The sequence below is a fragment of the Furipterus horrens genome, unplaced genomic scaffold (assembly GCF_987537825.1).
Source record: "Furipterus horrens unplaced genomic scaffold, mFurHor1.1.pri manual_scaffold_7, whole genome shotgun sequence".
NCBI lineage: Eukaryota > Metazoa > Chordata > Mammalia > Chiroptera > Furipteridae > Furipterus > Furipterus horrens.
The window spans coordinates 26,559,493-26,576,010 of NW_028327177.1; the positions used below are offsets into that span (position 1 = coordinate 26,559,493).

At 40.2% G+C, this 16,518-nt stretch overlaps 1 protein-coding gene across 4 annotated transcripts in view; it reads left to right on the plus strand.

The window, feature by feature from the left end:
* Positions 1-2,606: 2,606 nt before the first annotated feature.
* YWHAZ (tyrosine 3-monooxygenase/tryptophan 5-monooxygenase activation protein zeta) overlaps positions 2,607-16,518 on the plus strand; it is a 31,490-nt gene continuing 17,578 nt past the window's right edge. The window contains exons 1-3 of one of the 4 annotated variants that reach the window (XM_090283508.1): positions 2,607-2,667; positions 3,329-3,524; positions 6,357-6,661. In XM_090283508.1, coding sequence (XP_090139634.1) covers positions 6,368-6,661 — 294 coding nt within the window. In that variant the 5' untranslated portion in view covers positions 2,607-2,667; positions 3,329-3,524; positions 6,357-6,367. Of the gene's footprint in view, positions 2,668-3,311; positions 3,525-6,356; positions 6,662-16,518 lie in introns of those variants that run through there. The other 3 variants (XM_090283510.1, XM_090283511.1, XM_090283509.1) reach the window with 3 other exon arrangements.

The window sequence follows — 16,518 nt, forward strand, 5'->3', positions numbered from 1 at the left end:
AGTCTAAAATCATTGGGACTGGCTTTCATAGACTTTCAGGGGCCTGGGCTCCTTTTACTTTATGGTCCTACCCTTCTGGAAAGCCTTGGAATCCTCTCCATTCAGTTGGCAGATAAGAGTTCCATTCAGGGACCAGAGAGGAGTTTTTATGGACCAGGGTCATAAGTGGAGGACATCATTTGATTATATCTCAGCGGTTAGCGCTCAGTCATATGACCACGCCGAATTGCAAGGGAGACTGGGCAGCAGGGTCTAGCTGTGGCTCTGTGAGAGAAAAATAGGTTTGGTGAATAACTAACCTGCCTCTGCCACAAACTCCAAGTTATTCCAACAATAGATCATAATGATCAGGGGCACTAGGTGCAGCCCTCTTCTTACTTTCTCACTTAATCCTTGCAATAATCTGATGGAATTGGGTTTTAGTATAGTGTGTTCAATTTAGTAACTTAAGGGAACATAGTTCTGAATAACAATTCAAGATTTGCACCCTGTTCTAACTCCAAAAGCCCACTGTACTATGCTGCATTCCTTCATTTAAATCATGAAATCTGAGATTATAACCTGATTGCACTGTGATTAAACTGAAAAAGATCATGTAACTGCCACATCATCAGCAGATTCCGTCCTTTGTGATGTTTTTCAATTGGAATGATGGACTTATGTATGCTAACTCACCTAAACTCTTTCCCATTTTAATGTATAGCATACATCTGAAGTGATCATTGCAGTCCCTGGTACAGGAACGGAGCAATATGCACTGTCTCATCATTTACATCTCATTACTGCTAACAGACCAACACAAATTTGCATTTTCAGCATGAACATCTTTATACCTCATACTTTTAAATATATTTTAAATATCTTCACAACACTTTGAAAAGTAGACATCCAATATATCCTTTTTCAAGTGAACAATAATAGCTAAATTACTTTGTGTAAAGAATGGTGCTAAGCATTATATGTATCTACATATTATATATTAATATACAGATATGATAAATAATAAAGTAATACGTGTGTATATATTACTTCATTTAATCTTCAACACCACTTAATGTGTTAAGTGTTTTTATTGCCAGTATTTTATTGATGTGGAAATCAAGGCATAGGTTAAGCAACTTGACTGAGGCACTATTGTTTCACGAAAAAATGCTTTGCTATTCAAAGCACAAAGCAAAAAAAACAAATTTAGCTGTTTCCTAATGTAAATCCGTAACTTATGGAGGGAAATCCCTTCACTTCCTCTGAAACAAAAAGGCATATATTCTATCTATACACACATTTGAGGTAATAAAGAAACATCAATTTCTGTTTTAAGAAATATTTAACTCAGTATCTTCTGTCAAATTTTTGGTGCCTAGCACAAAACTGGAGACAAGTTGAAAAAAAGAAACCTTTTGAAATATTAGTCATTTAAGTGACTCACTCTCAAAAAGAAATTACTGGGAGTCAAAGAAAGGTGACTTTACTACCTTAGAAATTAAACCCTGATCAATTTGTTCATCCATTGTCTACTATGAATGTGCTGATGCAGAAACTTGGGGAGAATAAAACACTGAAATTGAAATTGCCACTGGAATTGTTCTTCCTGGTTTATATTTTGCTACCTAAATGCCAGCTGGGACGTCAGGAAAAATGTAATTCGTAGAACAGTCTTGTGGCACACTGCATCCATCAAACAGAACCGACAAGGAGCTAGAAGACTGAGGAGTCATTTTGTGTCTGCTACTGATAAAAATCCTCTGCAGCTTGAACTCTTTTGCGAGGCTCCTTTGTCAATTGTGCCTAACGCAGGCCCCTAGTAGCTGCTCAATAAAGATGCGTTGTTAAAGTCAATGAGGCCAAGATGGAGTTTACTCAAGGGCAGTAGGAGAGTTTTGAGTTCTCTCACTGCTAACTATAAACTCTCAATGACTTTTGCAACTGGTTTTGCAGGTCATCCAAGCACTAATCTGTTCTTAGCTCTAATACAGCTAGAGGGAGGAGGGGCAGACACATTTTACAGTGTGAATGTAGCTCTTTGAACTTCCCTAAGTTGCCTGGGTGGAGGCCCCACCGTTTTAGGTTGGCAGGTTTGTGCGGCACCAGCAATTTCCGCCTTTCTCCCCCACCCCACTCAGCCCGTCCCCCTGCTTCCTGGGTCTCGGTTCCTGTCCTCGCGCTGCTGGGGGCCCACTCCCTCTACCCCCACCCTCCGCCGGCTGGGTCAGCAGGAGCCCTGGGAACTACCACTTGCCTCAAACTTTGTTTCCATAAGAAAATAGGGAATGAGCTGTATGTTTTAAATCACTGCGGCATAAAGTCTTCAAGTGAAAGTTTTATTTGGGTATTAAAATCTAACCTACGATAAATGAGCTAGTACATAGGCCTCCATGATCACCCCAAACTCTCTATACAAGATCTTCTGCATTCGGAAGTTGTAGGCTTTCTGAAAGCGGCGGCATCTCCTCCTAGGCCTCACCTCCCGCCAGCTCCGCTGGCTCTCGCGATCCACACCTCACCCCCACTTCGCGCCCACCTATTGTCCCCTAGCAGCTGTCAATGCGCGCAGATCCTGAGCTCCCGATTGGAAAACCTTCCCGTCACTCAGCCCACACTCTGCGCCGGACTCTACACTCCCTATTCCGAGCCTTAAAAGGTCTAAGACAGGGTTCCCGGAGCCAGCAGGTAAAGCCGCGGCGGCGTAAGGGAGGAAAAGAGGGAGGAAGGGAGGAAGGGAGGGGCCCACCGGTGCGGGGTGGGGGGTGGGGGAGCAGCGATCTGGGGGAGCGCACCACATAACCCCCCAGTCACTGTCTGACCGCGCCCTGCCTCCTCCACCCCCACCGCCATGTCCTGATCATAATGCCCAAACCGCGGAGCCACTCTCGTAATCTAGCCCCGGGACAGCCTCGGGGACAGTTACCACTGCAAAGCACGGAGGGAGGGGCAGGGTAGGCCGCGGGGAGTGGAGGGGGGAATGTGAAAGGTCCCGGATGTTGCTGAACTGGAGCCCCTTCGAGAGGGAGTGACTGGCGCAGGCGCAGGCCAGCAAGGCAAGCTAAGGTGGGGGTTGGGAGAAATTTTCTTCTCGCTGGTTTTAGACGAAGAGTTGCTGGAGTTCGAGGGGAAGACTTAGGGGGTAGTGTTGGGGAGGGGAAAAAAGGAGCTTCCTACTAGAGAAGTTGGAAGCTGAGCAGGTTGGTAAGGAGGGTTGGTAGCCGGAGAGGACGCGCGCACCTCTGCTCGCCCTCTAGCGCGGGCGGGCGGGCAGAACGCGCGCGCTAGGGAGCGGCGGTTGCACTGGGCCCCCAGAGCTGTGGGCACCAATCAAGGGTTGCCATAGCAGCGTTTGACGTCATCGTGCGTGTGGTGCCCCTGCTGCCGGGGCTGGTGATTGGAGGAAACCCCGTGTCTGCGGAGCGGCTGTAGCCTGTGAGCAGTAAGATCCAGGGACAGAGTCTCAGCCTCGTCGCCGCCGCTGCTGCCGCCGCCCAGAGACTACTGAGCTCGCGTCGGTCCGCCGCCACCCACTCCGGACACAGGTGAGAAACCCGGCCGCCGTCGCCTAGCCCCACTCCTTCCTGTTCCAGGCCAGTCTTCTGAAAGCGCGGGGACCGTCTCCGCTCCATATCCCTTCAGCCCCGCTCGCCCGGCGGTAGCGGCACTGGGCTGAGGCGGAGTCTCCTCAAGCGGAGACGGGCGGCGGCTTTCCTTCCGCTGGGCTCGGGCGGGCGGCTCGCGGCTGCCTCTGGCTACTTGCTTCCGGATCGGCGCCGGCCCGGATAAGCGCCCGTTCCTGGTTCTCCTCCTCGGGGGTGGAAGGGGCGTCCACACGCCATATCCCCGGGGACCTGCTCGTCGCCTGCACCCGGGTGGCTGAGACACTATAGATCCATCCCACCGTCGCCCCTGTGCCCCCAAAGTCCCTTCCCCCTCGCTGCCCGCTCCCTTCCGCTCGAGGTAATGACTCGGCGGCTGCGGGCTTTGCAGTGGCGCAGGTGAGGCCGCCCCCTCCCCGTGGCCCTCCCTGCCCTGCCCCCCGCCCTCTCCTCGGCGCAGCCTCCGCGACCCGCGCTGCGGCGGCGGCACCCAGCACCCCCCCAACCCCAAAATCGGGCGGCGGCGCAGCGGGAGGGCCGAGCTTGGGGACCGGGTCCTGAGCAGAGGCCTTCCCGGAGGCGCCCGCCAGGTAGACTAGGGCGAGGCCGCGCTTCGCGCGGGGGTGAGCCGGCTCCGGGTGGGATCGCCTGAGACAGTCGAATTTCCTGAATTCCGCGGGGGAGGGGGGCTCGAATATTCCGGGGCGGGGCGTGGGGCTAGCCTTTTCTTCCTGGTGAAGGGGGCTCCGAGTCCAGGTGGGGGTAAGATAAGGAGATGGCGAAGACAGTGGGCCAGCGTGTCTCGCTCGCCTGTCAGGTGGCTAGAACTGGACGGTGCCCTCTCTGTTTAAGGCGGGTACCCTGCTTTGCGGGGAAGCCTGAGCGTAACCGCCGGTGGTGGCCCGGCTCGACAGGGTGTGGCCCTCGCCCCCTCCCCCACCTGCTGCAGCTGTCTGGCCGGTACGGACTAAATGAGCACCAGCGGTGTCGGGTGGCGGAGGGGACGCCGGCGGGAGAGTGGGGTGTGTCCGCGGGCTGAGGTCCTGCTCCTGCGGACGGCGTGGGCCTTCCTGGCCTCTGCCCCCGGGGCAGGCGGCGGCTCCCCGGCATCCCGGCTCGGGCGGGGGCGCGCTGCTCCTCCCTCCTGCTCTGGTGGGGGGAAATTAACACTAGGCAGTAGGTTGGGCTCCTTGACACAGATCCGCCATGACAAAGAGGGAGTCGGGGACTTGTGCGGAGGCACCAGCCTGGGCGGAGCCAAGCAGTGGGGTTGCAGATAGCGCGGACCCAGGGATTTGCGCTTTTGAGTCACGGTCGGCCGGTTTTCTCGGTTCACCCAACTCGACGTCTTAACGTCGGTTAAGGGTTAAATGGGTGCGGCGAGGCCTTGGAGCACTAGTTATTATGTGAGAAACCCAATCCACTTCCCCTCGTACCCGAGGGGTTGGGGAGAAAAAACCCTGTACTGGTTGTAGATGATTTTGCGTTAGAAGTAGCATCGAGAGCGTTTTTGAGTTCTTAAGGGAAAAATTAGTAATTTTGAGAAACGGGGTGGGGAGATTATGCGATCATAAATTTGAAATAGTTTTAGCATTGAAACACTAGCTTTTATCTAAGGTAGTTGATTACTTGTTTGAATTGGGGATCTGTTCCTTTTTTTTTTTTAATTGTGGATTTCCCTTGGAAGATAAAAGGATATGGTATTCGAGAGTCAATTCACATAGTGATTGACAGTGACTCTTCTGTTCACCTTTTTTAATAGTGTATTTCAGACTACGTTTTTATTTAAAATGGTTTCTTCTGTGAGATCTCACTGTATGTTGTAGTGTCTTTGTGTGTTTTAGCACTTCTCAATTAATTTTAACTACTAAAAACAATGAATTCTATATTTAAACAATGAATTCTACATTTAAACTGGAATAAGGATATCCGAAGCACTGGTTACACTGGCAGCACTTTATGAATTTAGCACTCACAGATGGTAAGAGTTGAAGTTGCAGGACTCATGGGTAAATTTTGTTAAGCATGTGTGCATATAACAAGGTAGAGTTAACTGAGGCCTTGGGGTCGGTTATGGATCTTTAGTGCTTGTTTTGTATTTAAAATATCTTAAGACATTTGTTCATTCTTTCCTGAAAATTATCATTCAGTGATCGGCTGGCAAATGTTGCAGTGTTCAGTGGATTTGGCGTGGGAGTAATACCAACTAAAATTTAAACTTAAATACTCCTGAAAAGAGTAGGTATTATGAAAGTTAAAAAAAACATGAATTAGACATTTAAATGATTACACATTAATCATGATTCTGAAAGCATGAGAGACATTATTGTTCTTCGTATGCAGTGTTTTCACTAAAGAAAAGCTACTTAATTTTTTATTACTTGGTGGTACTGGAAACGAGTTGAAATTTTGTCCAGATAAAATAAGGGTTGGTTTTTAAGGTGGCCTCTGTGTTTTAACTTAAGTGAAATTAGGATCTTCTGAACAAAGATAAAATAATGCAGTTTAAATTTTGCTAAACTGAAGTTAATGGCTTTAAATTTACCATCTGAATGCTGAGTATGCATTTTTTTTCCTGTTATTTCTGTGTGTGTGTGAGGTTGCATTAAATTCCTCATGGAAGAATCTTCCATAGGCAGTTCATCTTCAACAAGCTGTTGGGTTTGAGGTGTTATATACAGGTTTGTTTGTTTTTTATAAACAAAATTATAATTTTGAGTCTGTTTTGGTAGAAAAAATATCTAAATACTCCTTTTTTTTTTTTTTTTTCTGCAGAACATCCAGTCATGGATAAAAATGAGCTGGTGCAGAAGGCCAAGCTGGCCGAGCAGGCTGAGCGATATGATGACATGGCAGCCTGCATGAAGTCTGTAACTGAGCAAGGAGCCGAATTGTCTAATGAGGAGAGGAATCTTCTCTCAGTTGCTTATAAAAATGTTGTGGGGGCCCGTAGGTCATCTTGGAGGGTCGTCTCAAGTATTGAGCAAAAAACAGAAGGTGCTGAGAAAAAACAGCAGATGGCTCGAGAATACAGAGAGAAGATTGAGACCGAGCTAAGAGATATCTGCAATGATGTACTGGTGAGAATGCAACATTCATTTTAGCCTCACTGTACTGTAAGGTTCTTATAATGAATAGCAGTTATGATGTTGTCATTTTTTTCCTTTTAAAATTTGATCTAAATCAATCCAAAGAAATTAAAATAGACTGTGGTAGTGTTTTGTGCACTAGTTGGAAAGATGAGTAGTATTACTATTGCGGTTAATGGTTGGAATATTTGTATTATTTCAAGAGTTAATTTTTTTTAATGTACATATGTGGATGTAGTAACTTTACATATCTTGTTTTTATGTAAAAGAGATGTAATAAGAGACTCATTGTAGATGTAGTAGTTATCCTTCCCTGGATTAGCCACTATAATGTTAATGTAATGAGTCAGTCATGCAGGAAACACTGGCTTCAGTTACTCTTGCCTCTTCCTGCGTTTAAGTGTTGGAAGTTAACTTTGTACACAGACAAACAGAAAAAAAGGTTGTGAATAATTCAAGCTTGATTTTCCAGGTTCAGTGAAAGTATTTTAGATATTCATTGCTTCTCTAAAAAGCTTTAAAGAATTAAACAGTACGTTTTGTGTTTTGTTAGTTTTTAACAAATGATGACTTTCTGAATCAGAAAAGTTTAAATCTGAGGGTATATTGGTGGAAAATCCAACCATTTAATATATAGTGTTCTATAGATGTCGATACAGTATCTTTTTAATGAACCAAGAGTTTTTGAAATAATATTTTAAAGTGCTTTTACTAAATAATTACCCTTATAGCAGGACTTTAGGTTACACATTGGGTCTCAGCATGGGAGGACTCGGGTATAGAGAGAGAGATAGTATCCCAGTTTCTCTGGAGAGGTTACTGAATCTGGGACTCAGTATGGAAATTCAGGTGCACTATTTATTTGAATCTTGTTCATGGAAGAACTACTATAATGAACAAATATATAGGCTTTTGTCTAAGTTGTAGTGGTATTATGATTCTTTTAACTAGTTTTTAATTACTAATAGAATAGCTTCAGTTCCTAAATTATGACTGTATTTCTCAAATGGTATTTTCTTCAGACTGTCTTTTTAAAGAACAATGTTTTTATCTTAATTAGCATGGGCTCACAAAGCCTTCTCCTGTGGAACTTGTCTTGGGTGCATTTTTATTGCTTTTATTTGAAATCTTTACATTAATATTGTTGTTTAATTCTGAGATGAGAAAGGAATTCCATGATTTATTGAGGCTAAATGACAACGCTTATCTTTTATTTATCTTGATGCAAAGATACTAAGAATATTTAAAATTTAAAAATGACCGTGTTTTTCTACAATAAAAATAAGTGTTGGGCTCTGCCATCATGGCTTGGTTGCTTGGTTGAAGCGTTGTCCTGTCGACCAAAAAGTTGTGGGTTTGAACCCCAGGCCTGGCACATAACCTCTCTTTCCCCCCACCCTCACCTTCTCTTCCCCCCTCTCTAAAATCAATAAACATATCCTCAAGTGAGGATTTAAAAATTAATTGATTTTTAAAAATTACTGCTACACTCCTTAACAAATAATAAACATAACTGGTTTATGTGTGAGTTTTAGGATTCTGGAACTTTTTTTTTTTTTGTATTGGGTTTTTCCTCCCTTGCTCTCTTTACTAACTGGTACGTACATGTAATTGAATTTTGTTCACTCTGGTGATTTTCCCCCAATTATTACACCTGATAGAGCAAATGATTTTTGCTTTGGTTTCAAAGTGTTTGTTAAACATTATAATTTTCCTTAAGACAAAAGTCAATTTTAAGATTAAGGAGAAGGGACACACGAGTTAACATTTACCCTCTACTAACAAGCTTATTTGCTATTCCAGGTAGGTATTTGCATGTTTTCCACACTGAAAGTATAAAAGCTCCTATTGGTGTGAGGATTTTCCTAGGGAGAGCCTTGTAGTAGTTTTAACTTTGCTTCCCTTTGATTTTCTTATCAAGAAAAAAAATTACTGCATAGGATCAGTGGATGAGAATAACAAGATAATCTCTGAATAGCTCTTTGTTGATATGATTATTAAGAGGGTGTGATACTGGGCTCCACCTATGTTCTTCAGACTAGCAAGGGCTTCTCACTAAGTTTGAAATTTACACTTTGAAAGTTTAAATAAATGAAAGTTTTAATTCCTTTACCATACAAAAGGCTCAGAGAATTTTAAACAAGCTTTCGCTTCCAGTCTTGGTCTTTTCAAGAGTAAAACTTAAGTGATCTTCGCATGGATCATGCCTCCTAACGTAGTAGATACTCACGTATTGGTTGAGTAAATGAGCAAAAGGGCTTCTTTTGGAAAAGAGGATAATAGAACTAGGTCAGCAGCACTGCTAATTTTCGAAGGCTTTTTCTGTTTCAACATGGGAAAATTTGATACTAACAGATAATGTGGCTTTTTACAAGCAAGCTTCTTGTCCCTATCATCTTTCGAACAGTTTATGTTGACTCTGGAAACATCTTGCATAAAATTCTTTCCCCTTCTCTAGTAAAATGGAGTAGTAAATATAGTGAAACTGATACGTCTCCTAGAGTAAAATATCTTTGAACTGATACTTGAGGGTTAGTAAAAGTGCTTTAATTGTATTTTAAGATCTTACATATCATCAATTATAATTGTATTACTCAATTTTTTTGAACTTGTATCTATATTTTATGATTTGAGAAAAATATGCAGGTAATCCTTTTTTAGAATTAATGTTATTGGCTGGTGATGTCAGTAATGAACCAGACTTCATTGTCCTGTTGAGCACCTGGCCAAAAAATGCCTTCTTTCTTCCCATAAAAAGAGCCTCTAGAACCTCTAGAGTTCTAAGGTTTTTTGAAGAACTTTTTAGTCCATTATTAAATAGCTACTACCATTTTGTTCAGGTGCATTTATCAGGTTTTATACCATCTTCCGAGCACACAAAGAGTAGGAACCATGTTGCTTTGTATAAGAGTTGAAGAACATTACTGTTGGAAACGATCACTGGCATTTTCAATGTGGACTTCTCTTTATGCGAGAGAACTTGGGGGTTCTTCTCTTGTGTGTTAATTTGAAATTGCAATATGTGAAGCAATGCAATCTGCCTTTCCTGCCAGATCATAGACTAAAAAAGCTCCCTTGGTAGTGGGGAGAGACTTAACACTAGTGACGCCTAACATCTCTTCCCCATAAATCCACAAGACACAATTCAAAAATTGGATAGTTTTGTCTTGACTGAGATGAAATGAAAAACAAATGAGGAAATACATATTAGAAAACCTAATTCACGTTCAGAGAATTTAGTGGTGTAAAAAGAGTTCCAGATTTTGAGTCAGACCAACTTTTTACCATAAAATACCTTCTTGGATGAAGGAAATCAGTTCTCTGAGAAAACTGAGCTCAGTTAGATGGAAATAATATCCACCTCACAGGATTGTTGTGGAGAATAAAAATCAGGTAAAGCCCTTGACTACCTTCTGTGCCCTGTGTTTATCTCAGGTTTGGGGTTCTATTTAAAAGTGACAATAGGACAAGCCTGCCAATAATAGTACAGGGGTTTCTCAACTTGAGTCCAAGAATGGGATTTAAAAGATCCAAGAAGCCTTAAAAACTTTTCTGGAGCAGAGGGTTCATTACTGGCCAGCAAGATTTCAAAGTTTCATTTAAGTAATTGGAAACCACCAGTATAAGGGAAAAATGGCTTCCTCTCCTAGGAGGTAAAGGAATAAAACTGTGAGTCTATAACATTTGTAACATTTGGCAACAGTAGTTGAGTAGTAGTACTAACAGTGATTCAGTTGACTTGAGCCCTACTTTAATATGCTTCGCTGAATTTGCCCAGGGCAGTTCTGAGGTGTGTGTGTTTCCTAGGCACTCATCTTCACATCCTGCCCACAGAACTTCATTAAGCAGGTGCAAGCTAGGGAACCAGGCAGCTTTTAGGTTCTTCCTAGTCTGAATATATTAATATGTGTCTTGGACTTTAAAAGCTGATATATAGTTTTAAGCTGAAAATCACTAGGAGCTCACTTTATTGGAGTAAGGGCCTCAAAATAATTCTGCAGTGTTACACTCATCCTTGTGACTGAAGAGTTTTTACAGTAAATATTAAGTATTCCACTGGTGAGGTATTTTGTACAGTTGGGAAGTCTGAGGTATATAAAATAGAAATGAAAGAAAATAAAGGAATGAGAAAGGGCAGATAGATGTTTGCTATTGGTGGGAAGGGGAAGAATAACCAAGTTGCTCAAGAACAGCAGATTGCTTACCCTTTTTTCAGTAAAACAGTACTTAAATAAGAATGGGATTCTTCCTGTTCTAATAAGAGATGCAGATGACCCGGAGATGTTTGGTGATTAGATGAGTTGTGGAGATAGTTAAAAGTGAATAAAGAGAAGTGATTAAAGGATTCGAAATTTGAATTAGAGTGAAAAAAAATGACTCAAGTATAGAAAGAACATGCACACTTGAAATAATGATCCAACTCTTTTAATCTACCCCCCAAAAAGGAAGAAATTGTAAGCCCATTTTTAAAGACTTTTTCTTTGAATATGTGTAGATCCACAGTTTGGGAATAATTTGCTAAGCCACCTTGTCAGTGAATCTTTTATAAAATTTTATAAAAGGCCGTTTGAAGAACTCAACCTAGTTTTCATAGGAACACATCTTTTCATATTTATCCATAGCATTTAAAGTTATAGTCAATATAATGGCATAGTCTTGGAAACAAATAATCAGTCTCTCAAACAAGGATCTTAACCGCTGAAAGAAGCTGAAGGAAATTAGAGAGTAGCTGGAAAACTGTCCTCAAGCATTTAGCCCAAGTAATGGCATTATCAGCATTTACCTAGGAATGAAGAACCTAGTGTAAACCAGGCTGTCAATTAGTGAAATTTGATTATTCCAACAAATTAAGTGAATGTTCTGTAAAAGAAGAGTTGCATTCTGGATTATGGTATCAGAACATTAGATGGACACAACATTGCTTAATTTAAAAGCCTTTTTCAGTAATTGTTTATACATTAATCTTGTTTTGGAATTTGAATTTTAACCTATAAAAGATGTAGGGATTTTTTTACCCTATGAATGTAATTCCTGTTTTTAAATCTGATAAGTGGTCCTAGCACATAAAGGGAGCCCGGTATAATTTGGAATTAAATGTTATTGGACTGTTGAGATAAATTTGATCATACATTTTTTAATTCCAAAATAGATGGTTTTTGGCACATTTATATTGGGGAGAGAGATAGGTGTTCTAAAAGTCAAAATGTGTTTTCTGATTAGTAAGTTTAAACACTTTCCATTAAAATTCTAATATGCCTTAAGAGTTTCTGAGATCCCTACTGAGGTTTCATTCTGGTTCTCATAGTTCTTGCTTTATTATGATGGTTTTACCTTGAGAATAAGCACTGCTCTTTTGGGATGTAGAATTGCTGAATATGCTTCAATATGCTGAAAGCCAGGGTTCTAAACCTAATTTTAGCATGTTTTCTTAACTTAATTAAAATGACATCTTGTACCCAACTTGGACTTCATTTTCTGATTGCAAGCTATTGCTGTGTTGACTAAATCATTGGTTCCTAACTTTTTACATTCATGTTTATTACTAATTTATAGTACCCACGATTATTTACCATTTCCATTGTGCCAGTAGTAGTTCTACCCCTTAGTCTCCCACTAAAGCATATTGGCATGTAAAGATATACATCTTCTAATTCATTGGACAAAACTACATTATAAACTTTTTATTGTGTCTGGTGCTAATACACTCAGATTTGCTACCTTGATTTTCTATTCCCATCCCAGTTCCATGCTGCCTACAGCCCATAGTCTTACCTTTCTATAAAATAACTGCTTTCCATCTGCTCGATTTTTTCCCAAATCCTTTATGCATAAAGCCTTTGGCTCTAGTTTGGTGTTCCCTGTATCTGATACAAGCCATTGCTAATTCCCATCTTTAAAGGCCTGAGGCTTTCTGTTTTATAACTCTGATTTAGAATTTATTTTTAACTTAATGTCTTAAGTTGTTTTCACTTTAGAGAATTGGCTTCATTCCTTCTCCTGGAAAACAGAACCATTAGCATTTATGATAATTAATTTGTAAAGTACAGTGGAGGAATGGGATATGCTTATATTTTTTAGGTGGTACAAATTTGAATTAGACTTGAGAAGGAATAGCGTATATCAGTAGTTCTCATTGTACTCCATACATTTCTATGCAATGGTCATTATCCATATATTCTCTAGTGAGTAATTTCCTGTAATGATGAACACCTGGTACCTTTGTGAAAATTGTTACACAGTAGCAGTTGTCATTTGTCATTGATTTAGTTTTGCATTTTCTGTTAAGGTATAACCTAACATAAGTAGTAACTTGGTATAAAATCGTATCTTGGCAGAGTTCACTAATTTCTTTCTATTGACATTCTTTTGCTGTAGTGTGGATTTGGGGGACAGCAAAACATGGCTGAGTATAGCTGATTTTTTTTATCAGGATGATCTTATGTAGTTCGGGTAATGATGGTTTTTATATTGGAATAGATTACTAAAAGGTTTCAGCACATAAGCATTTGTGAGTTTCTTTTGACAGAATTTATTGTGAGCCTTCTTCCCTTTTCTCCCCCAAATAAAAATACACTACAGTGGTATAGCCATGGGTAGGATGGCAAGGTAGTAACGTAAATACAGTCACTCAAATGTTGAATATGTAGAGTTAAGTAAACCAAAATAGGACTTTGTCCAGCGGGTTGACCTATAAAAGTGTGTTTGTTTTTCTAAAAACTAGGAAAGATCTTGTTCCATTTAATTTGCAAGGTGTGCCCTACTTCTCTTGTTGATCCAAGACGCATGAACTGTCAGCTCATAATTTTTTGCCCAAGGTGAAGAGCGGACAAGTTTGGGCCACATTCATCCCAGGGGACACTTCATGAAAATCCTACCCAAAACAGATTACTTTAAAATGTCATTCTGTGGAATTGACAGATGAGGACAGTATTATATAGGCAGGCTGTATAGTACACTTAGAACAAGCAAGTTCTCAATTCAGTAAATTAATTTAATACTTGAAATGTTTGGAAATGTAACATCCCAAAGTGACTGTGCTCCTTGTTAAAAGTAATGACTTTTCCTTCCAGTTTCACATTTGGGTGTTTCCATTTGATAAAGGGGGATTATCAGACTGTTAATTGTATCAATTTTGAGATTTAATTTAGGAGCATTTTAATAAGCTGCTTAAAATATTTGTTTTTAATATTTATCGATTACCTGCTATTTCTTAGGCTCTGTTGTAGAAATATAGATGTAATACATTTTTTAACCCTACTCTTTAAAAAAATCTCCACGTCCTAGAGAGGAAAATAGACATGTACACAAATACAACAGAATGAGAGGGAAAGTACTACACTATAAGTTGGTGCAATATGGAAGACTTGGTCTTCAACCATCTTTTTAAAGGCAGCTGATAAAATCTAGTCCCACTAGGGAGTTTATACATAATACAGAATATCCAAGTTATAAAATAAGCAGAAATTGTGTTTTAAACCAAAAATGCTTTGTGATGAGAATATTGAGAAATGGGGTCTTGACTGGGGCCCAGGTCAAGGTTGATGCCACCTGTAAAAGGGGGGGCTGTCAGGGAGGATTAAAAAAGGAAAATCCTCAAGAGTGTAGGAACAGTTTTAGCAGTTGTCACCTAATGCTCAATATGTTTTTTTGGTACTTTTCTACCATTTTACTTTTAATCTTTAGAAGTGACATTTTGAACATGAGATAAAACACTGTTTTCCTTGAATTTATTTTGCTAGCCTTAAGTATACAGAGGCAGGCAATTCTCTGAACCTGATTTAATTCAACAGTTTTTAGACCCAGTTAGTGTTACCTTTTCACCCCATTGATTTTTCAAGAAAAAACATTTTAGAACATTCCTGGCTTTCTGTCAGCATCAAGTTTTATGCAAATTATTGTTTAATTTTGGGCAAAAATCAAAGAGCAAACACTAGCTTTTAATGGGAATTATAATGAAATTTTAGGCTGGCTTTAACATTCTTTAAACACCAGGGAATAATACACTTGGCTTAATCAGATTTCTTACTGATTTTTTAAAAAAGTTAAATGGTGAAGAATTGCTATCTGTAATTAGTGGGAAATGCATTCAATTAAGTAATTGGTCAGTCTTCTATAATTCCATTCATGAAGTTAATTAAGCAGCGCTGTTTCTTTCTTTGACCTTATCATTCGTAGAACCCTTAAAATTTTAGTTTCTTAAGCCAACATTGCAGAAGACAGTTTTAAAGTAAAAATGTCTGGTAATACGTACTAAATTTTAGTTCTTTGCATTACCTGAATTTTAGCAATTTTGATGGAGCATTTTTCTAATTGGTTGGAAGCAAAGGATGGTTAGTTGAAGGAAAGGAAGCCATTCTGGCCACAAGGGGGAGTAAGAGACTAATTTCCAAATTAATGGGTCCCTATTTCAACAGAATTTTAAGAAATCTAGGAAGATAAAGGCTCAGTGGCTTTACAGAATAAAGGGGAAAGTTCTGAGAAACTCCTCTTTGTGTACAAGGGAATCGTGCAAGACTAAAAATTTGAACTTTCTACATTGTGCTACAGAATTGGAATTAAATTTTCTATTGAGGATGTTATTAAAAATGACATGCATAGGGTAGTTCGAGTCTCTTACTTGAATAATAGAATGAGAACTGAGCTTTATAGAATCATGGAATTTTAGGCTTGAAGGAGCTTCCAGCCCAGCTTTTTCATTTTTACAGATCAGGAAACTGAAGCTTAGAGGTTCAGTAACTTCCCATTAGGTGATGCTGTAAGCATTAATAATTTCTGTCTCTATCATGGTATTTACTTCCTTACAGATTGAAACCAGTTTACTCAGTTATAGTGTATAGTTTTAGGAGTGATGGATTGGGGATTGCGAGAATAGCTGGACTTCGTTTAATTTCATTAAAAGGGGTGACTGCAATTTTAGATTATTTTAGGGTTCTATACTTAAATGAAAATAGCAAGAATTACATTTGAGAACCCTTGTGTTTCTTGTCCCCATTTACCTTTTAACCACTGGCTATTCTTTGTGCATGATTTGCATGAAAGTGGAATATCTATTTCTCCTAACCTCTCTCCTCATCTGTTGTGTTCGTGGAAGAGGGGCCATGATAGAGCAGTAAAACACAGGGATGGATCTTTAGTCTTTCACACTCACTTATTTGGTGAGGTCAGGTTAAAGGAGAATCAGCTATATTTTCCAATTGCAGCCCATAAATGTCTCATTAGTGGTTGATTGCTTTGACATTCTGGGCCTATTTACTATTTGTTAATGACATTTGTGTACATTATTTTTGTGAAAATTAACATTTTAAATTAATTTCAATTTTTTTAAATTAGAAAACTATCGGGAAGAATTTCCTATTTTACCAAATTCCCCAAGTGCTAATCAAAATCATTAAATTAATAAAGTGATTGAGAAAATAAACTATGTAACCCATGGAATTTATTCACAAGTTACACCACTTTAATCTAATGCTGGTTCAGAATTCAATCCAGGATCGCCCTTTGCATTTCATTGTCATATCTCCTTACCCTCTTTTACTCTGGATCGGTTTTTCAGTCTTGGCCTTCCATGATTTTGACTCTTTTCAACAGTACTGATGAGTTATTTTGTAAAATGTCCCTCAGTTTGTGTTTGTCTGATGATTCCTCATGATTAAATTCAGATTGTGCGTTTCGGGAAAGAATTTCTGGAAGTGATATGTGCTCTCCTTAGTGCATCTTATTAGGAGATACATGATATATTGTCACTTGCTCATTCGGATAGGACATTAGCTATCCCAGCTCTATAACTTGTTATTTTCCTTTGAAATATATTTTTTCATCATTTGGCTTTATGTATATTCTAATTGGGA